The sequence below is a fragment of the Onychomys torridus genome, chromosome 8, assembly GCF_903995425.1.
Source record: "Onychomys torridus chromosome 8, mOncTor1.1, whole genome shotgun sequence".
NCBI classification, from domain to species: Eukaryota; Metazoa; Chordata; class Mammalia; order Rodentia; family Cricetidae; genus Onychomys; species Onychomys torridus.
Genome location: NC_050450.1, coordinates 86,400,336 through 86,422,303, shown reverse-complemented (window position 1 = coordinate 86,422,303; position 21,968 = coordinate 86,400,336). Strand labels below are relative to the sequence as shown.

The 21,968-nt window shown below is 38.4% G+C and overlaps 1 protein-coding gene across 9 annotated transcripts in view; it reads right to left on the bottom strand.

Annotated features, from left to right (window-relative positions):
- Cdk12 (cyclin dependent kinase 12) overlaps positions 1-21,968 on the bottom strand; it is an 86,387-nt gene that overhangs the window by 20,920 nt on the left and 43,499 nt on the right. For 5 of the 9 annotated variants that reach the window (XM_036196149.1, XM_036196145.1, XM_036196147.1 and 2 more), the window contains exons 10-14: positions 19,708-19,824; positions 18,403-18,534; positions 15,865-16,079; positions 13,511-13,963; positions 9,160-9,577 (exon numbers count right to left, since the gene is read on the bottom strand). In XM_036196149.1, the coding sequence (XP_036052042.1) occupies positions 9,160-9,577; positions 13,511-13,963; positions 15,865-16,079; positions 18,403-18,534; positions 19,708-19,824 (1,335 nt within the window). Of the gene's footprint in view, positions 1-8,498; positions 9,578-13,510; positions 13,964-15,864; positions 16,080-18,402; positions 18,535-19,707; positions 19,825-21,968 lie in introns of those variants that run through there. The other 4 variants (XM_036196142.1, XM_036196143.1, XM_036196144.1 and 1 more) reach the window with 3 other exon arrangements.

Below are 21,968 nucleotides of genomic sequence, written 5' to 3'. Positions count from 1 at the left end.
TCTTTGACTTCTTCATAGGGTTAGGCTTACTTCATAACCTGCACATCTATGTATAGACTTATAAAATACAGATTCTTAACTCAGCACATGCATATAATCCCCAAACTCATGAGGCAGAATTGTGAGGCCATCCTGGACTATACAGTTTTGAAGGTAGCCTAGGTGACATAGCCTTTGTCTCAAATGGAAAAGCACACCAAACTAAACCAAAAAATATCAATCCCCACACCTGAGGCAAGTGTAACACTCACCTCTCTCACTAGGCCCAGATGCTTCCTATAGATGGGACCCTCTCTTGGTGTTCTTCCTTGTTATACTGTCCTATACTCAGGACAAGATTTAACTAGTGATATTCCTGCTTCTCAATGAAGGTGCTCTCATGGCATAACTCTCTAGATACAATATATCTGTCAACTTTCAGGTTGCCACCTGCTCCAAAGGACATCAAGTCTTTCCAAATTACAAATTCAGGCTGGGCAGTGGTGGTTCACATGTTTAATCCCAATACTTAGGAGGCAGAGGCAGGCAGATCTCTGAGTTCAAAGCCAGACTGGTCTATAGAATGAGTTCCAGGACAGCCAGGGCTACTACGCAGAGAAACCCTGTCTCAAAGAAAAAAGAAATTACAAATTCAGTTTCGTGATTTCAAAGCATTAAAAACAAAAAATAAAAATATAAAATGAGGGGCTGGAGAGATGGCTCAGTGGTTACTAGCTGTTCTCCCAGAGAACCTGGGTTTGATTCACAGTACCCTCATGGTAGTTCACAACTGTCAATAACTCCAGTCCCAGGGGATCTGATGCCCTCTTCTGGCCACACACCAGGCAACACACATGGTGCTGACATACATGCAGGCAAAATACATACACATTAAAAAGAAATTATCTCATTGACTCATACTATTTAAACATTTTCTTTAAGGACACCTTAAGAATGACAACTCATTTTATTATGTATATATTTTTAAACACAGGATCTCTTGGGGTGTTGTGGCAGACACCTTTAATCCAGCACCTGTGAAGCAGGCAGATCCCTGTGTGAGATCCTAGTCTATGCAGTAAGTTCCAGGACAGTCAAAGCTATATAGTGAGACTCTTGTCTCAAAAACAAAAACAAACACACACACACACACACACACACACACACACACACAAACAACAACAAGGATCTCACATATCCCAGACTGGGCTTGAACTCATGATGTAGCTGAGAATGAGACTTTAAACTTCTGACCCTCTTGCCTCTGCCTTCCATATTCTGGGATTGTAGACAAGCTTAACCACCATGTTCAGGTCCTATTCCCTAATATAGCTAAGATTAATCCTATATTCTTAGATAATCTGAATTTCTAGAATGAAAATCAATTCCAATGCCAAGCATAATCCTGCTCCCTACAAGACCGTGCCTCTGACAATCATTTTAGAATAGTGAAGTTATGTGCTTCTTTCAAATGAGCAATGGGGTGGTGGTGGTAGTGGTGTCACACGCCTTTAATCCCAGCACTTGGGAGGCAGAGCCAGGCGGATCTCTGTCAGTTCAAGGTCAGCCTGGTCGACAGAGCGAGATCCAGAATAGGCACCAAAACTACATAGAGAAACCTTGTCTCAAAACAAACAAAAAAGAAAATAAAATGAGCAGTGATTCTTCAGTTTTTCTAGATTAGTCTTGTGGTTAGAGAGGAAAAAGTGGTCTATCATTCTCTTACACATAGCTCAGGATCTTCAAAGAGATTTGCCTTTTATTCCTTCCAACCTGTGGCTTCAAGTTGCCCAAGAATCAAGATATCAAAAGCAGTTGTGAGTGATGGTGCACACCTTTAATCCAGCACTTGAGAGGTAGAGTTCAAGGCCAGTCAGGTCAACATAGTGGGTTCCAGGCCAACTAGGGCTATGTATTGAGTTCCTGCATACAGACACACACACACACACACACACACACACACACACACACACACACAGCATTTAGTCTAGTGCCTAACACACAGTAGGTGTCTCAACATACATTCCCCTTTTCTCATTTCTTTCCCCCACCATCATAGGTTTCACTACCTTTCTGGGTCTTTTTGTCTTAATTTGTCAAAGACAGCACTAAAATAATCAAGCTAATGTTCTTTTGCAGCTCAATCATTCTTAGACTCTTAATTCACATATTCTGCTCTTCTATGCACTGCTCATCTAAAACAAGGGGAAGATGAGCAATTTGAAGATTGACATAAACTATATAAAACCATTTGCAATCTTAAAACTTGAGCAAGGTGTGATGGCACATGCCTTCAATCCCAGCTGTCTGGAGGCAGAGGCAAGCTGAGCTCTGTGATATCTACAACCTAGACAAGCAGGACTACATAGAGAGCCTCTGTCTCAAACACACACACACACACACACACAGAAAATAAAAATAACTTCTAACTTCTAGTACATTACTCCTTATTCCTGAATTACTTTTGAACCATATAGACAGCATTGCTATGCAAATATCACATATTAGTTCTTTGCTTAATACTTTTGTTTATAGGCCATGCATGCTGTCATATGCCTTTAATCTCTGCATTCTAGAGACAGAGGTAGGTGGATTTCTGTGAATTTGAGGCCAGAGTAGTCTACATAGTGAGTGTCAGGCCAGCCAGAGTTATATGGTAAGACCCTATCTCAAAAACAAAAAATAATTTATTTTTGCTGATGTTCTTTAGATACCCGGAAGGAACGCCTTTAAGCTACTTAATAGCTTTGGGGTTCTAGGCCCCTTCTATAAGCCTAAAGGTACTAGTGTGACTAAGAGAAACCCTTTATTAACAGAATTACCTTAATGGGGCCACTCTAAAATAGTGAAGCTCTAAAGCAAACACCTAAATTTCACTAGCTCAGTCACAATTTTCTCTCCTCACAAACCACTGCCAAGACAGAAGTTCTCTCTTCCTGCCCTATTTCTACCATCTCTTGATACTTTTTTTTTTTTTTTTTTTTTTAAATAAGGCCTTTGAGTCCTAACAGAAGTTGCAAATACTGGTCTGAAGCAAGTTAGAAGTTCCCGAATTAAATTTAGAGGCACAAGCTCCTAAGCATGTGTTAAATCGTTTTAATTTAGCCTTTTACCATAACTGAACAAATTCAAACTAACATTAGCCTGGTGGAGAGTGTTGTCTAACAGTGATCTTCACCAGTAGTATCCCTCATTAGACACCCTAGAAGTTCTGAGACAGCCTGCTTAGGTAGAAAAAAAGATCTCCAAGACTTGGCTGATACACTGTATCCTTTAAAAACACTACTTCAAACAGCCTCCCTCAGAGATGGTTCAGTTTGGACACATTGTTCTTTATTCCTTTACAACTATCAACTAGGATATCCACTTCTGGCCTTCTTGAGAAAGTAATCATTTACTTCCAAGTCCTAAGGACATGTCTAAGTGAACTTTATGCCTATAACCTTACTTCAGAGAAATAGGAAGTTGAGGACTGCATATTAAGAAAGCTTTACCAGGTTGGAGATTTAGCTCAGTGGTAGAGTGCTTGCCTAGCAAGTGCAAGGCCCTGGGTTTGATCCTCAGCTTTAAAAAAAAAACAAAAAAAAACAGCTTTACCAATAATTACCTATCTAAAGATTGTAAAAAAAAAAAAAAAAAAAAAAAAAAAACTAACTCCATTTCAGTCTTTCTCAGTACTGGATTAATAATTTTAGATAAGAGATAGGAGAGCAATCTAATGGTCAAAACATTTTGGTACCCTAGTGATAATCACCAGAGCATCTACTCTGTATCATCGTCTTCTCAACAAGCTTTATTCCCTATATACATTATCTGCAACTAAACTAGAAATGTCACCAGCAAAAAACATAACACCTTTAGGATGTGGGAAAAAATGAAGAGGTAAAGGTTGAAAGAGTGGAAAATAAGAATACTGAAACATAACACGTAAGTTCCTTTCATACCTTTGCATTGAGAAAGTATGGTTATTTTTTGCTCTTTATCTCCCACTCCAGAAGTTAAAGATCCAGATATTTGTTCTCTGAATTGTCTGGAGAAATCTTTTGAAAACTATGAAATAGTAACAACTCTAAATCCCCAGCAGGGTTAGTCATCAGTAATTATGCTAGACTGAAATCATCCTAATAGGGTACTCAGTGGGACAGAAAAGAGAAAAAGGGAGGAAAGGAAGCAAGAAGTTAAGTGGGGAGGGGTAAGACAGAGAGCACCAAATATCCCACAGGTGTCTTCCAACCTGGCTGGAGGACTCCTCTACTTATCTTGAGTAGTACTATGGCTGTAGAAACACTTGGAGGTGTTTTCACACATGAGAAAACCTAGCCAGACAATACTGCTCACCTTACCTCGTAGGCCAACTAAAAGACTCTACATCCTGTTCCCTTGAAATGGAAGGCTATTTCTTCACTAAGGAACTCCTCATTCTCATCCCACCTAGCCCTTCAGAATTACTAAACTGTGAAAAGAGGCCACTCACTAATTTTATAAAATCCAATGGAGTGTGTGTGTGTGTGTGTGTGTGTGAATCTTTAGTAAAAAGAAACCCCAGTTTACAATGAAGAACACTCCTTGTTAACTTACTATAAGCATTAGCCTTTTTAAAAGTAAGGGTGTGTATCTGGGGAAAGAGTGCTAAAGAAATTTGGGTATTGAAAAGGCATTCTACATGGAAATGGCTTTGTGTATAAAGAGAAAAAAGTTCAGGCTAGTTAAGTGCTCAGTCTTTAAACACAGAATTGAGACAGCCTGTTATAAAGTGGAAACAATACACTTTGGTAGCTTGAAATTCACATCTAGTCACAAAAATGCAATGCATAATGACCTAAAACCAATTCACTGTCTCTGTAGAGACGCTAACAAGATTCTCGAAACTGGAACCATCTTGAACTCTCTATTCGCCTCCAGGGTGAAAAGGATATGATTTTGCCTATAGGCAAGGGGCATCAAAAATAAGAGAAACTTAGCCCAGGTCAGCAACTCTCAGCAACATTTTAATCCTTCATTTTCCATGTCCTGGGTGCCTCTTACACTTCCACAACTTGCTCATTCCACATACAAAGTTCATTTTTCCTCTTCCTTTCTCCTGATGGATTGTATTTGCCTTTTTCCTAGCTAGACTGCAGCATATATTGTCAAGGTCTCCTTAGTGCTCTAAACCTAAGCAGAACTACAACACCCCCTCTGGTAGAGTTGGGAAAGACTTTAAGAGTAGTACACACTTTAACCTGTAACAACTCTGCTTCACTTCTTGGCTTACTGCTCTTAGGAAATCTCAAAGGAAGCTGCATATTATTAACCCCAACGCTGACCCTCTTCTATAACATTGTGGAAAACAGATTGGGTGGAATGGTGGGGATCCTGGTTTCAGAGTATCCTTTGGGTCTAAACAGCTTCTTACCAGCTTCTTTTGATGAATGTTGAGCTCAAACCCACTTACCTCTCCTGCCAGGAGGAGTCAGTCAGGGTACATGAAGCTCAACTCTTGATGGCTTCATACTACCATCCATCTGTTCTCTATGTTTTTCTCTTTAAAATCATGTTCTTATGGATTCCTCTAACTCAATTTTTAATTCTCTAGTTTCTACTCTAGCGTTCTCAAGTACCTCTTCAAACCCTAAGAAATTTTCTTTTGTTTTGGTAGTTTATGAGTCTATAGCATTTCTGAAATTGAGAACCCACAACATAAAGGAAAAAAAAATGTCCTTCAAACATGACTAGATATGCTCAAAGGGTACAGAAATTAGAAGTAAATGCAATGGAGCAAAAGTGGTATATTAACAGGAAATATTTAATTTTCCAATTTCCACTTTCCATCTTTATAAACTGAAAGAAAAAATTTAATATATTACAAAATATCTGTACATAGACAAAGTACACCCAATGGGGGTCAAAAACAAGAGAGAGAAAGGAATACAGTGTCAGGAACCTATGAATAAGGGAGAATGAGGTGGCAACTGACACTTTTCCAATGCACCATTCTCTCTCAAAACCTGCTGGTAACCACTTTAGCACTGTACCTATATATGCATATCACACACATACATACACAAACACACACACACACATTGGGTGATGATTATGGCATAAACTAACGGAAGTCTTACATACAAACTTGTGCTAACTGCCCTGTTTTGAGTACATAGATCTTATGTCATTTGTGAATCCTTACCCCTATAGACAAATGAAAAAGCTAAGGACACTGGGTTAAGCAAATCTTTTAAAACCGCATACAAAAGATGATCACGGTCAAGCCAGTTTGCCTCCTATTCTTGAACAGAATCAGATTTCTCATCTGTTCAAATAATATATTTAATAATAATACAATAGTTAAAACCCAAACCACTTTTTAATGGAATTAACTAGGTTTCTACTTTTCAAACAGTTGGGTTGAAAATTAAGCCAAATTTTTACTTCCATTATGTTTATAGATAATGTAGCTGAAAAATGACCAAATACCTTTTCTTCCTCTGCACATATTTCAGGATATTTAAATGAGTTATTTCCCTCTGCTTTCAGAAGTAGTCAAAATTATAAAAATATTTTTTAAAAGGCTAGACTCCAAAAATGAGGTGGGGGTGAAATGGAATCATACATACATATACATACATTCAAATACACTCACCCCCTTCCCTAGCAGGGATGGGGGAATGGAAGCTTACGTAAATTATTCAGACTATTTGGCATAATTAAAAATAGAGTGTGGCAGCGGGGAAGGGAAACATTATTGATGACTGTCCATAACCAAAATACAATGAAAATATATAGAGAAATTTATTCATATTTGATGGGAAAACAATTTTTTCACTGAACAGATACTTATGAAAGTATCCCTGCTCAGTTTCTTTAATCAAAAATAGGGGACTGGGGCCCAATACCTTACAATAAAATATCTAAAATAAGGCCCATGTCTGAGGACTAACCAGTAGCAGACTGAAGGTACAAATAAACTTTAATGCAACCTATGGATAGCATCTCAGTGTGCCTAGGGATATCTAATTGAACATCCTGGCATTAAAAAAGCTGTCAAAGCCAAATGGCTAGAAGGTTCACTTACTACTAGTGTTTGGCCTTATGGCAAAGCCAGACCAAACCCCAGAAAATAAAGAAATATACACACTGGTATCTATTTCAGGAACAAAGGAAAATAATGTTTATGTAGCTGAAGAGGGTTCCTTCATCTCTTTAAATTTTTTAAAAATTAATACACCTTTCTAAATATATTTTTTAACTTAAGAACTTGGTATTGAAATATGAAATTTCACTTTAGTTTTGAAAACTATTCTTCAAGATGATCAAGTACGTTTGCTTTTCTTTGTAAAAGGGAGCTTAACTTATATTTCACAAACTCCTAAGTCTGTGCAGATCAATATACGACATATGTTTTTAAAATACTCCAGATGCTGATGGAAGAAATGGAAGCCAAAATGAGAAGCTTCAAGTTATCTCACTCTGAGATCCTTTCTCTCTTCCATTTCCGGTTTTGATAAGGCAAAGTTCTTGTCAGGAAATCATACTTTATACCCTTTACCACAACCAAAATGATCCCTACAAGAGATGGTAGGCTATACATGCTGTGATGTATATTTGTCAATACTGTTCTTTCTCATGGTAAACTGCTTACTTACATTTTTCTTTAAAGGTATCAGGATTGATATATCTTCAGATATACACCCTAAGCTATGCTACATGTCCATGTATTTTCAGGATTTTCCTCTGACAATATAACAAGGCTCTGTTTGAAAGGCTTTTTTAAAAACATAAATATATACATGTAAACATGCTTATTGATCTTATTACCCTTCTAGGTATGGAGGTACCATCTCTAACCACAACTCAGCAGCAATGTTCTATCATTTACATATCAACCTCCCCATCAGAACGTGGCTTAAAAAACAAAAACCAAAACCAAAAACTTTAGAATTGAAAAGTTACAGAGAACAATGTAGGAGTTTTAATTTCCTTTCCTTTATTTGGGGGGGAAAAAAAAAGAAAGAAAAGTATTTTTCCAGGTTCTTGGGCATCCCTACTCTATTTTCTTCCAAACAAATGCCTCAAAAAGATATAGGGAGAGAACAGGGGTAGGCACACAGAGCAAATAAAAAGAGGGAACAAAAAGGAAAGAGGGGAAGGAGGAAAAAGTAAACAAGCAAAAAGCAAAGATTGGGTAAAGTCTACCTACTTGCCCAAGAATGCCACTTTCTACAGCCTGCTTTATGTGCAGGAAGAAGGCCATAACTTTTGTCAAAATTGAGCAAACTTAAGGATGAGCAATTTATTTGGAAAACATATGTACAAGATGCTCAACAGGGGTAAGGAGAGTGCTCACTGAAGCAAAAATGTGAGATGGAAGAGAGGAAAGAAACATTTAAGCCACTGTTTCTCTTCTAGTAAAAGCCTAAGAGGAGCTCTGATCTTGTGAACACACTTCTATTTAAAGAGGGGTAGGGAACTAAACAAAAATTCAAAAGAAACCATACAGACACACAGACACATACAGAAAAAGCAAAATGAAACAAAAAAACTTTAAAAACCAAAGCCTCTCCAGAGCCATCTCAAAACAAAACTGTTCTGTCTCTTCTGCTCAAGTGCAGGCAATAAGCTAATGCAACAATTACTTTTCAACCGAATGTCTCTTTTTCTCCCTATTTTGTACTATAGCCCCTACATAAAGCCGAAGTAAATATTCTAGCTATTGCCCATCCAGAAGGAACTGGTGCCAACATCATGAGTCGCCTGCTAGTAGCAAGTGAGCAAGGAAGACAACGGACAGCGTTGTAGTAGTCAAATGCAGATGATTACCTTGCTCTGGCAAGTAATTTCATTAAAGGTTCAGAGGACTGGATGAAAAGATGGATAGGGAAGGGTTTCAGGGCACTGATGTCTCTGGGTTAATAAGGAACTCCTCTCCCTCTTCCCCCTCGTGGTGGCACTCTTGCAGCCCCCCGGTAGAGTTTTCCATAAGCAGAAGACTGAGCTGGGCCCCCCCACTGAAGAGTTGTTCCTGAGCTGTTGGCTCCAGTGGCTACTGGTCCCAGCTCCCCATAGTTTTGCAATTTGGTCTCTGCATGTACCACAGAGTTGCTATTTCCCTCAGATTTCAGGAATGGTTGCCCAACCACTGAGTGTAATGCTAAGGGGACCCTGGCAAAACGAAGGTCCTGGTCCCCTGGGAACTGCACTGACCCTGTGCCCTGGTAACTGTTGGACTCCCCAAGGTGGCTCACAGAGCCTGAGAAGGTCCTGTTCTTCACCAGGGTCTGGACCAAAGATTCTGTCAAGGCCGGACCAGAACTGCGTTCATCAGTGTCAGTGGCACTGAACCCTGCTTCGGGCCCATCAGTGTTTCCGTAAGTCCTGTTTGGATGGGATCGGGTGGAGTACTCCATTGGTCTCAAGGCCTGGTGCTCATGTGGCAGGTGGCCAGGAGGCTCTGCTTCAGGCTGGGATAAAAGTTGCAGCAAGGCGGCTGTCACGGCGGGATTCAACTCCTGGGGGGCGCTGGAAAGATCGCCTTCAACCAGAGGGGGTGGAGGTGGCGGCGGTGGAGGTCCAGGGGGCTCAGGGGGCCTCTTCTCTGGTGGAAGAATGTGAGGAGGACATGCTGTGGAAGGGTTACTTCTTTTAAACACCATCTTAAAAATCACATGTGATTATAAACACAAACACATACTACCCAACATAAATAAATACCAATACAAGCAACCAGATACATTAAAGAAAATCTTGGAATCAGGAAACTGAAATTTATAAATAAAATAATCAAGTGATTAGAAATAAAACAGTTGCATTCTGGATCTTACAGCTGGTATAAAAAGATGTTATGTTTTAAATGATTGTCCTGAAATTTTTTGTCTGAGATTTCCTTCCTTAAAGAACTGCTCTAATATGCAGATTGTTGGCAACCTCTCCATCCCTTCTGCTGTTAGATCAAAACATTATTGAAAATAAAGCAGAAAGAAGAAAGATGAGAAGGAACAATATACATGCTGTGATCACATTTCTAGGACATAATCTTTCTGTCTGTACAACTTGCAGACCTGGCTAACACATTTATACAATGTCTGATGTGTTATAAGATTAACCTGAAATACAATTTTAAAGAATATACAGGAGAGATGCAATCAAGAAAAAACTCAACATGAATAAAAACTCATTTTGCTTCTCCAGACTTTATAGTCATTTCTCCCCATATCCATTATCTTTAAGTTGGATATTAACCAACTACACTGTTAGTAATCCTATTACAATTTTCTATTTTGTTGTCTTATTTTCTGCTATGATAAAGAAAAATCACTCTAACAGTGTTATGCAGAACTGACTGCTAATAAAATGTGTTCAATCCCATGTTGAGAACTGACTATTCAGGAATATGTTGAACTAATACTAAACTCAATTATTACTAAAATCTCTTTCTTGAACCAGGTCCCCAGACTTTTGCTTTTTCATTGCTATCTAAATTTGCCTGACAATGACTTCTTACCAAGGCAACAGATGAGAGGTAAAATAACATGAGTTTAAGGCCATATAAAACTACCGAGACAAAGCAAGTAAGACTGATGCCTTCAGAAATTGAAAGTCAGCCTGCTAAAGAAAAGGTTTATTGTTTTGGTTTTATCTTTCAAAGGACCAATTTTTCTTTTTCCTATGTAAACATTTAAAAACACCGATATGGTCATTCTTCATTTTTGTTAGTGATGTGTTGTCAATACTCAGACAAGCCAAAATCAGATTTTGGTTACAATTTGATATTTCTGTAGTATAATTATCTAGAGTATACTTTGTAAGGACAATAAGCAAATTAAGTTTGCACTCCCCAAGTATGAAGATGAAATCACTCTAAAAACAATATATAATTTTAACACTCTGCAGTGGGAAATAAGGCCATGTGCTATATGAAATAACAAATGGGGTACCGATTTTTTAGTCTCTGGGATTGGGGACACAAGCGGGGAAGGAAAGGGGAAGCAGGGTATCTATCACCTTTCAGTTTTGAATGGAAAAGTTCACTTTGTAATATGTAACTCCAAGTTACTTGTTACTGGCTGATCATCTGAGTACCCGGGAAAAATGAATTTAAGGTAGAAAAAAAATCAGCTACTGAAAATTTACAATCTGGAGAATGAATAACCTGAAAGGATAGGATAACTATAACCACGAACTGTATTTCAGAGCCTTTTACTGTCAACACTACTTATCTATGTCTATAAGGACATCCAAGTACCAGCAACATTCGGGAGTATTTAGAGCCTATTCAGGAAGTGAAATGCCAAGTTTTTTAATAGTTGGGGGGAGGCAACAAAAACAACAACAAAAAACCCAAACCAACTTTAAAAGGCATGGCTGTGAAAATGGCAGTTTAAGCTTACATTCTTCCAGTTATAGCACTTTTCATTAAAGAACTACTGAAGTTAATAAAGCTTCTTAAAGAAATAAAACGAAAAATATCAATTATAAATCCTAATGTCCTCAGCTTTAAAATGTTGATGTTGTCAAATCTACAATGGTTTCATACTAATGGAGGGAGGTAAATAAATATAAAATTAGCTTCAATCATTACCCTTTCTTAACAAGAACAGAAAAAGCGAATTACCAAACTAATGTCATTACCTTTCTTGTTTATTCAGTTTGCCCTCTCATGGAAGTGCTAATGAACACTGAAATGGCAAAGTAAGAGGTACCAGGGTGTGGTGGCATGAGGCAGAAGGATATAAATTTTGAGGTCAGACTGTGGTACATAATAGCAGAGATGCTAGACAATCCAGGAATGGCTATAATAATTAGTGGTGTAGTGTGGTGGATTTTTTTTTTTTTTTTTTTGGGACCAGGTGTCTGGCCTAGAACGATCAAGCTGGTCTTGAAATTACAGAAATCTACCCATTTCTGTCTCCTGAGTGCTGGAGTAAAAAATGCATGACATCACACTCAACGTTTGCATTCGTCTTTAGTTGTGGCATTTTTACACTCTCTTCTAAAAATCATATCCCATATCTAGCTATATGCCTTGGCTTACTGTCAGTTCTACTTCTTTATGTGGTTGATAGCTTGTTGTCTCAGTTATTTGGTGAACATTTTTCTATCAGGATATTATTTAATTTGACCAAGTTCTTTCAGATACTTTGATTTTGAGTTGAATTTTTTATTTATTTTTTTTGAGGGATGATGGGTAGGATCAGAATCTTGAGACATGAGATTAAAAAGCCTACTTTAATTCTACATAGCCTTTTAAAAAAATATTTATTTTTATAACATGAATGTTTTGTCTGCATGTATGTCTGCTTGTGTACCTGATCCTCTGGAACAGGAGTGACAGGCAGCTGTGAATCACTGAATGGTGCTGGGAATTGAAGCCAGGTCCTTTGCAAGATCAGCCAAGAGCTCTGAACCTCTGAGCCACCTCTGAAGTCCCATCATATAGCCTTTTTCATTACTCTGGTCTTTGAGAACAATTGGGGATCATCATAGAGAAGAGCAAAGTGAGTCAAGATGTGTGTACCAGCTCTAGCTTTGTCTGCCAATACTCGGCAGAGCACAGACTTACTTAAATTTCTTAGGCTGCAGTTTTCCTATTCACAAAACAGAAGGTTAATTTTATTGTCTTCCAGTTTTAACAATTTTCACATACAAAAAAAAAAAAAAAGTTATATACTTGACCTTATACTAGTGAAAATAAAAATATACTTTCTTTACCGACCCAGAAGAGATGTAAATGCAGGACCCTAAAGTTCAAAGTTAGTATACCTCTTCAGCCTCTGTGCCTCTTCTTATTTCCCAGAATCTTCAAGGCCAATGAAAATTTCCAAGGAGGTGAAAATATTTTCAGATAGTAAGATTTTGCAAACATTGTGAATCAGAATTGATTAGAGAATTTACAGTGTTCTTCCTTCTAACAAACTGCATGGTTGTGGTCATGTGACACAAGGTGTAACACACGTTTTTTTTCCCCTTCAGATTTTGTTTTTTCTTTTCATAATGCTTACTTCCTGATTCCACTGTTCTTTCAGAAACAGACTTAAAAATAATCATTTTTGTATACAATTACTTTTTGGAAAGAAAATGTAAGGTGTTATCTGCTTAGAACAATTCCCCAATTATTTTCAGGAACTGAAATGATATTTTATTAGGGCTTTCTTGAGTGTATCTTCCAGATAAGATTCTGGTATCCAGGATCCACTCCTACTAGATGTAAAGAACAATTTGATGTTTATTTAAAAGTCAGATTTACTAGGACTAGCTACCTACCACATACGTAGAAGTTCAAGATATCTCGCTACCTATGGCTTTGATTTCCTTGGTTAGAACACATGGGTTTTACTTACCAGTACCTTCGTAAGTGGAAAAATTATCAGTATATGAAAGGTGCTTTGAGACTTAAATGAAAAAGCTGGACAAGAAATACATCATTTGGTGCTATGTTCTCCTGTAGTCTACAGAAAACTGAAACTGAGACCAATGATGTAAAAAAGAAAACATTAAGAGATTTTTAAGAAGATCAACAGCACCTGAGCTCAATGAGATTCATGACTGGTCTGTTTACCTGCTGCCTCCTCCTGTGGCATTGTAGGAGTTCTTCGGGGCCCCTGTGGCCCGCTATTCTTGTCACTGGTGTTTTCTTCCAGGTTACCTGCTGGCTCTTGGGTTTTCATCAGCTGACTCAAGAGAACTGCCAACATATTCTGCATGTCAGCTGGTGTATTTGAAGCTTCAGGAGTTGTCTGCTCTGCTGAAGGCAGGACCACTGATACAGAGGGTACCTCCTTCAATGATTCCTCTGGAGCTGTGGGGTCCGAGTCCTGCTGCTGGGAACTGGCTTCAGTCAGTGCACTAATAGATTGATTCAAGGCTTCCAGCTGCTGTTGCATCTCTGGGTTGGAGTGGATATTAAGCAGCTGTGCCATCTGAGGGATGCTCAGGTCAGTTTGGCTCTGTAGCAGGTTTAATAACACTGCCAGTTCACTTTGATTCAGCTGCTGTGTGATGTCACCAAGGCCTGTGGGATGAGAATGGAGCCAATATAAGATGACAAGGAAAGGAAAGAAAGACCCTTTGCCTTCTTCAACTGACAAAAGCAATTTATAATACCCAAAGGTGTAGTTTCATTTTGAATGGCTCATAATTTAATATCTTGGATTATTTATTACACCAGTTTATTTTTTATTTTTGTTTAAAAATTCAAGAACTTGGACTGGTGAGATGGCACAATTGTTAAAAGGCACTTGCCACCAAGCATGAAAACTGTATAAAACACAGGACCCATGCAGTGGAGAGAACCAATTCTCACAAGTTCTCCTCTGAACCCCACATATATTATATGCTATCTCCAACAAAATAAAATTAAAATAAATTAACTAAAGCATGTATGCATTATATATAAAAGCGACTATATTTTACTTCTATTCTTTTAGGTCAGTGACTTTCAACCAATATTATATGTAAAAAATGTTAGGATGGATTTAAGAACTCGGGTACCTAATGTGCCAAGCAATTTGGCATTTATTCAAGGGTGAATTATCTACTGGATGTTGGGCTGGCCTCAAAGTTGGTGTGCAGTGGAAGATAACCACGAATTTCTCATCCTCCTGACTCCACCTCCCCAGTGCTGTGTTGCAGTTATTTGCCACCATATTGATCTGAGGTTATTTTTTTTTTTTTTTAAGTTTTCTGGATGATTCTAATGTGTACTAAATGTTGAAAATAATACTGTAGTCTCAGCTACTTTCAAGGCTGAGGCACAAAGATCCTAATTTCAAAGCCACTGGGTTGATATAGAAGAGAAAATGAAAAAGAGAGGCAGTTTTAAAAAAGCTGTGATACACCGGGCAGTGGTGGTGCACGCCTGTAATCCCAGCACTCGGGAGGCAGTGGCAGGTGGATCTCTGTGACTTCGAGTTCCAGGACAGGCTCCTGTGAGTTCCAGGACAGGCTCCAAAGCTACACAGAGAAACCTTGTCTCAAAAAACCAAAAAAAAACCAAAAACCTCTAAATTACTGCTAAAAAGCCACGAGCAAAGCAAGGGCTAGAGATCTGGCTCAGTAGTTAAGATCATTAGTTGCTTATCCAGAGAACTTGGGTTCGATTCCCAGCAACCACATGCCAGGTCACATTGCCTCTAACTCCAATCCCAGGGGATTTGACATCCTCTTCTGGCCTCTGCTAGCATCAAACACAAATAGTGCACCAATGTGCATGCTAAGAAAATACCCATGTATGCAAATAAAATGAACAAATAACCATGTATGAAAATAAAATGAAAAAAAAAAAAAAAAAGCCATGAGCAAACAACCTTAAATTTTACTTATTTAATTGATTGAATTCTAAGAAAACAGAATCTAAGAAAAATACAGTATTCCTTATTTCAAGGAATGAAAATACTTAAAACTTTCTGAACCATGTATAGAAAATAAGGTTTTATCTTCTCAGAAATGAAGACAACAGTCTCTCTCCTAATATTCCACTGGACAAAAACACAGAGATATGAACATATATATGTAGTGGGAAGCCATTCCAGCTTTGACCTGGAAGTTCCAACCCCCAATGAGGCTTCGGTAACTATCATGCCTACAAGGCGGGGACAAGAGAGGACCCTGAAGACCTGAGATCTGGATGGGCCAGCTCTCTTGGTTCCTGGACACTGGAGGTAGACCGAGCAGAATTCTCCAGAGAACACAGCCGGGCTGTGCCATACCTTTCCCAGACCCTGAAACCTATCCCTTCATTTGTAAGTTACCCTACAAAATAAACCTCCCTTTAAACTACGTGGAGTGGCCTTAATAATTTCACACACACACACACACACACACACACACACACACACACACACACACACATTCTACCCTCAAGTCCACATAAGCGCACTTAATAGAAGTAGAAGGCTGCATCCCAGCACTGACCTACTGCCTCCCCAGGACCAGGCTCTGCCTTGGCAGGAGCAGGCTGAGGTGGTGCTGGGCTACTGTTTTTCACAGGCTCAGCTGTTGTCCCTGAGGTAGTAGTTTCTTTTCGAGAAGCTTTGGATGGAGGTGGCTCTTCTATTACAATACCACTCTGTCGCTGGCGTCGACGTTTCTTACTCCACAATTCATGGCAATCCTGCCAGTGAGGTAGGCTGAAAAAACACAAAGGAAGAGTAAGTAGTGAGTAAATGGAAGAATAATGAATTAAAACAGAAAAAAAAAAAAAGCAAGGAAAATGAGAAATAAAGAACAAAAATATTAGAATGCAGTATAAAAAGAATCATGGCAAGTGGTAGTTTGTGCAAGTATTTATGCAGTAAGAAATAAGGACCTTGTTAATACTAGAAGAACCAACTCCTATACAGAAAAATACTGTTTTATGTTAGTATAAAATGAATACAGAGAACTTTACTGGCCATCAGCTGAGGATAAATACAAGCACAGAGATGAACAGCTTACTAATAGTTATGAAAGCATAGGAAAGGGGCTGGGAAATGTCTCAGAAGATAAAGAACCTTGCCACCAACCATAACAACCTGAGTTCAATTTTGGAATCCACATGATAGAAAAAGACCCACTCTGACAATTTGCCCTGACCTTTCACGTGTAGTTTGGCAAGAGTATGAACACACACACAATGCAAAAAGACAAGCAAGCAATGGTGCTTTAAATCTTGGAACTATATAAACACATCATGATTAAATCACTAGTGTACAAATCATCCATTGAATTTCCATGATTAGATATCGTCAACATTTTCATGCACGGAGTTTTGCTGGGCATGTCTTTAATCCTAGCAACTAGGAGGCAGAGGAAGTTGGGATCCTGTTATTTTAAGACCAGCCTGGTCTACTTAGTGAGTTCCAGGTCCCCCAGGGTTACAATGTGTCTCAAAACACAAATGAACTATGTATAGTTCCCAAATTTCAGTAAAAAGCTTATATAATAAATGAATTTGGACAGATCTTTGGAGCAATACAATTTTATAGTTCCCAATCTATTCGTGTACTTATCCAAATACGCTTTTCTGTTTTTTCCAAGACAAACTATTATCCCAGGCAAACCTGGAACTCTTGATTCCACTGAAGCAGCCACCCAAGTGCTGGGATTATAAGTGTTTACCTCAAACAAAACAAAACAAAACAAAATCCCCAAAACAAACACCCTAAAGGGCTGGAGAAATTGTTCAGCAGTTAATAGCTTGTGCTGTTCTTGAACAGAACTTGAGTTCAGTTCCCAGCACTAATTTCTGGTGGTTGAAAGTTCCAGGGAATCTGACACTATCTTCTGGCCCCTACAGGTACCCGCTGACATAAATACATAATAAAAATTTAGTAAAATCACTGGGCAGTGGTGGCACACTCCATTAATCTCAGCACTTGGGAGGCAGAGCCAGGCAGATCTCTGCGAGTTTAAGGCCAGCCTGGTCTACAGAGTGAGATCCAGGAGAGGCTCCAAAATTACACAGAGAAACCCTATCTGAAAAAACAAAACAAAACAAAAAACAACAATAAAAAAAGAAAAATAAAATCAATCAAAAAACAAACATACAAAAAAAAAAAAACTTGCAAAAACAAACAGGCTTGGGAATACAGCTCAGTGGTAAAATATTTATTTGACTAACACATGCAAGGACCATAATACTGACATAAGCAACTATAAAAAAAAAAAAATCTAGCACAAAAGCTATTAACACTGCCAGTGATAAGTTCAAAGATAAAGGATCTTGTATATGCCATAAAACTTCTGAAGATCCATAAAATTGTGATGAAAGAGGACCTAGGAGATGGCTAAGGTAACAAAGGCACTTGAAGCAGAAGCCTTACCACCTGAATTTATTAGATATATAGAGGTAGAGCCAGAGCACTTGACTCCCAAGTTGTCCTCTGACCTGTACACAAGTGCTGTAGCTTATATGTGTGTGTGTGCGCTCTCTCTCTCACACACGTAAATATAAGAAAAGTAAAAAATAATAAATAATGATGGAAGAGATACAACAAAACTACATGTTTACATAAAAATTCATGGAGACAAAGGCAAGCAGAACTCTTGAGTTCAAGAACAACCTGGTCTCAATAAATAAATAAATAAAGTTACCCACCTGACAATGATGCAAACTATTTAAAATTAGAACGGTTCTTGCAGTGTGAGAAATACATAGTCACAACATAAATGATTAAACCTGAAGGAATGGTTAAGAGCAAAAACTACAAGGAATATTTTCAAAGACATTGTTTATCACAATATACACTAGAGATCTAGAAACAAAAGAAAATAGCTTGAATCAGATTAGAACAAATATGGTTGTTAAATCTATTCCTGACTTAATATATCTGATCTTCTCCACAGTTAACACTTCATCATGACTGACATAATCATTCCTAGTGATTTTGATAAATCTATATATTTTTTTTTAGTTACTCATTTTCTGAGTCTAGGAGAAAGTTTAGAATCACTGCAGTCACCAATACTTACTCTGGAGGTGCCATTTTGCTGAGTTCCACATCTTTAAGGAAGTCACTCTGCAGGGTCTGTTCAGCTGTGCAACGCTTGCTAGGATCAAGTGTCAGCATGTGGTCCAATAAATCAAGTGCTGCTGAAGGAATGCTACAGAAAGAGACGGAGAAATCAAAACTCACCACAATCCCGTAGTTCTCAAACCTGGAAACCTGTATCAAAAGCGATTTGAATTTCCATCTTCATGTAAAACTGAGCAAAGGAAGTTGGAAACTGGCTAATGCAAGCAACAGATCTGAGCCATGGTTTAAAAAATGATACAATGCAAGTGAAAACTGTTCAAGTCAACAATTCTGTTCTCTTTCCTTAGGAAGAACAAAAAGACCACAAGCTAATCTACATACTGTTCTAAATAAAATGGTTTTCATTTGTCCAAGGCCTTCAGAAGAGAAAATTAGAAATAGGGTCTGATAGAACAAACTCTTCAAAAATAAAATGTCTAAAGCTGGTGAGATGGCTCAGAGGTTAAGAACACTGGGCACTCTTGCAGAGGATCCAGGTTTAATTTCTAGTACCCAAATGGCAGCTCACACTCTTCCAAACTCTAGTTCTAGGGCATCCAACACCCTCCTCTACCCTCTCTGTAGGCATTAGACACAAACACGGTACATATACACATGCATTCAGGGAAAACATGCATGCATATAAAATAAAATGTCTACCATGGGCTAGTTAAGGCAGCTCATCTGGTAAAGGCATCTGTTACCAAGCCTTATGACCAGCATCATAATACCCTTGAGACCCACATGGTCAAAGAGATTGGATTCCTGAAAATTGTTTTCTAACCTCCACACACAAATACATAAATGAATGAATGAACATGACTAGGCTTAGTGGAATACACCTTTCTATACCAGCACTCAGGAGACAGAGGCAGATGAGTTGCTATGAGTTTGAGACCAGCCTAGTATTTGTAGTGAGTTCCAGGCCAATCAAGGCTACACAGTGAGACTGTCTCAGAAAAACAAAACAACAAAAATGTAATTAAGGGGCTGCAGGGATGGCTTCGAAGTTAAGATCACTGACTGCTCTTCTAGAGGACCCAGGAAGTCCCAGCACCCATATGGCAGCTCACACAGTCTGTAACTCCAGTTCCAGGCAATCCGACACCCTCACACAGGCAAAACACCAATGCACAAAAACAAATCTTTTAAAAAGAAAATGTAATTAAAATGTTTGCTGTAGTAAGTTGGGCTTAACAGTAAAAGTTAAGACCCAACAAAAGCTGCAAAAAGAAAGGAGATATGATTGTGCTAAACTCACAAAGAGAATTCTTCTCTTAGCCGTCTTCTATATTGCTTCTTCGGTTTCATGGTGTTGAAGTAGGGCAACTTGATAACATCAGGCCACACTGCTGGACAAGGGCTACCACAAAGACGACTGAAAAGAAAGCAAAAGCTAAGTGCAATGAAGTGAATCATCAGCATCAAGACTTCTAGAGGTTCTTGAAGGAGAAATTATCTCCTGGAATCTGGGGAAATCTATGATTTATCATATTAGTATGTAAGGAAAAACAATGTTAGAGAACTGGTTACAAGAAAACATACTGAAACCCAGCAGGGCAGTGGTGGCACACGCCTTTAATCCCAGCACTTGGGAAGCAGAGCCAGGCAGATCTCTGTGAGTTCAAAGCCAGCCTGATCTACAAAGTTGACAGGCACCAGAACAACATAGAGAAATCTTGTCTTGAAAAAACAAAAACAAAAACAAAAACAAAACAAAAAAAGAAAAAGAAAACATACTGGAAATACTAAAAGACATCAAGTATTGAAAGTACAATCCAAAATGATTCACATATTTTGTAAAACATGTTCTTGCCTATGAAGATTCTCATCATCAATTTTATTCAATTTAGATAAAATTAATTTCTTATCTTCTTCTATTTTTGGACCAGTTCTCTCCATTATGCAGCCCTGGCTTTCCAGGAAACATTACATAGATCAGAATAGCCTTGAAATCCAAGCTCAAGAACCTTCCTATTCTTCCAGAGGTTGAAATTAAAGGCATGTGCCACCCCACACTAAGGAGCATTAATTTCAAACAGTAAAAATTGTAAGAGTTGGTGCATGCCTTTAATCTCAGCACTTGGGAGGCAGTGGCAGGTGGATCTCTGAGTTCAAGACCATTCTAGTCTACAGAGTGACTTTCCAGGACAGCCTGGGCTACAGACACCTTGTTATCTTTGTTTCTTTGTGTTGTTTAAAAACAAAACAAAACAAAACAAAACTATAAATACAGTGTTCTGCCTGCATGATTACAGATGGTTATAAGCCACAATATAGTTGGTAGGAATTGAACTCAGGACTTTTCAAAGAGCAGCCAGTCCCCTTAACCACTGAGCCATGTCTCTAGCCCATTTGATTCAAGTTTTTTTTTTTTTAAAGAAATAAAAGGTTATAGATAACTGAGCATTTATTACTATTACAATAAGTTATATATCACCTTTAAAAAATACCTACATTTTCTTGTAATATTTTTCCCATTTATTTTATTGAAGAAGGAAAAAAAAAAATGTCATGTGCACCTATAATCCCAGCACTTAGGAGACTGAGGTTAAAGGACTGTGAATTTGTAGTTAGTATGGCTTATAAAGAGAGACTCTTCTTCAAAATGAAAAGTCAAACAAAAATAAACCAAAAGAAAAACAAGATAAAGAAAAGGAAAAAGGAAGAAAGCAAAGTATAGCAAGAAAGGCCCAAATTCCAATCTCCAAGCCTTCCCCAAATTGCCTATTCATAGATTACATTTTCAAACTGTGAGTGGACAAACAGCTCAGAGAGAAAAGGCTCTTCCTGACAAGCCTTATGACCTGAGTTCAAAAGCCTCAGGACCTAAATGGTGGAAGGAGGAAAAATAACATGTACCCCACAAAGAATTATGTTCTTTGTTTGTTTTTCAAGACACAGTTTCTCTGTGTAGCTCTGGCTGTCCTGGAACTCAAGAGATTTGCCTGCCTCTGCGTCCCAAATGCTGGGACTAAAGGAGTGCACCATCATGGCCCAGCTACACTTCTTTTCTTGCACAGAGTTACAGCTAAGAATGAAGTAGCCACTCAAAGAAACAGCATCCTTTATTTGTGTATATGTATGTGCATTTAGAGGTCAACCTCAGATGATGTTCCTTAAATGTTATTCACCTGAAGACTCTCATGTGGCCTAAAGCTTGCTCAAGGGGCTAACGTGGCTATCAGTGAGTGCCAGGATCACCTCTTTCTGCCTCACCAGCACTGATGCCACAAGTATGTAACACCACACCTAGCTTTTTAAAATACAGGTTCTGAGGATCAAATTCAGCTTATCATAACCACATGACAAATACTTTACTACTGAGACATCTACCCAGCTCCCATTTTACTTTTTATTGTTTTAATGATTTCAATTACATTTATTTAGTTTGCATGGGAAGTGGTGCATACGCCACACCACACTAGTGGAGATCAGATAATAATTTTCAGGAGTCAGTTCTCTCCTTTTACCCTGTGGATCCTGCAGAACGAACATAGGTGGGGCTTAATCGTAAGCACC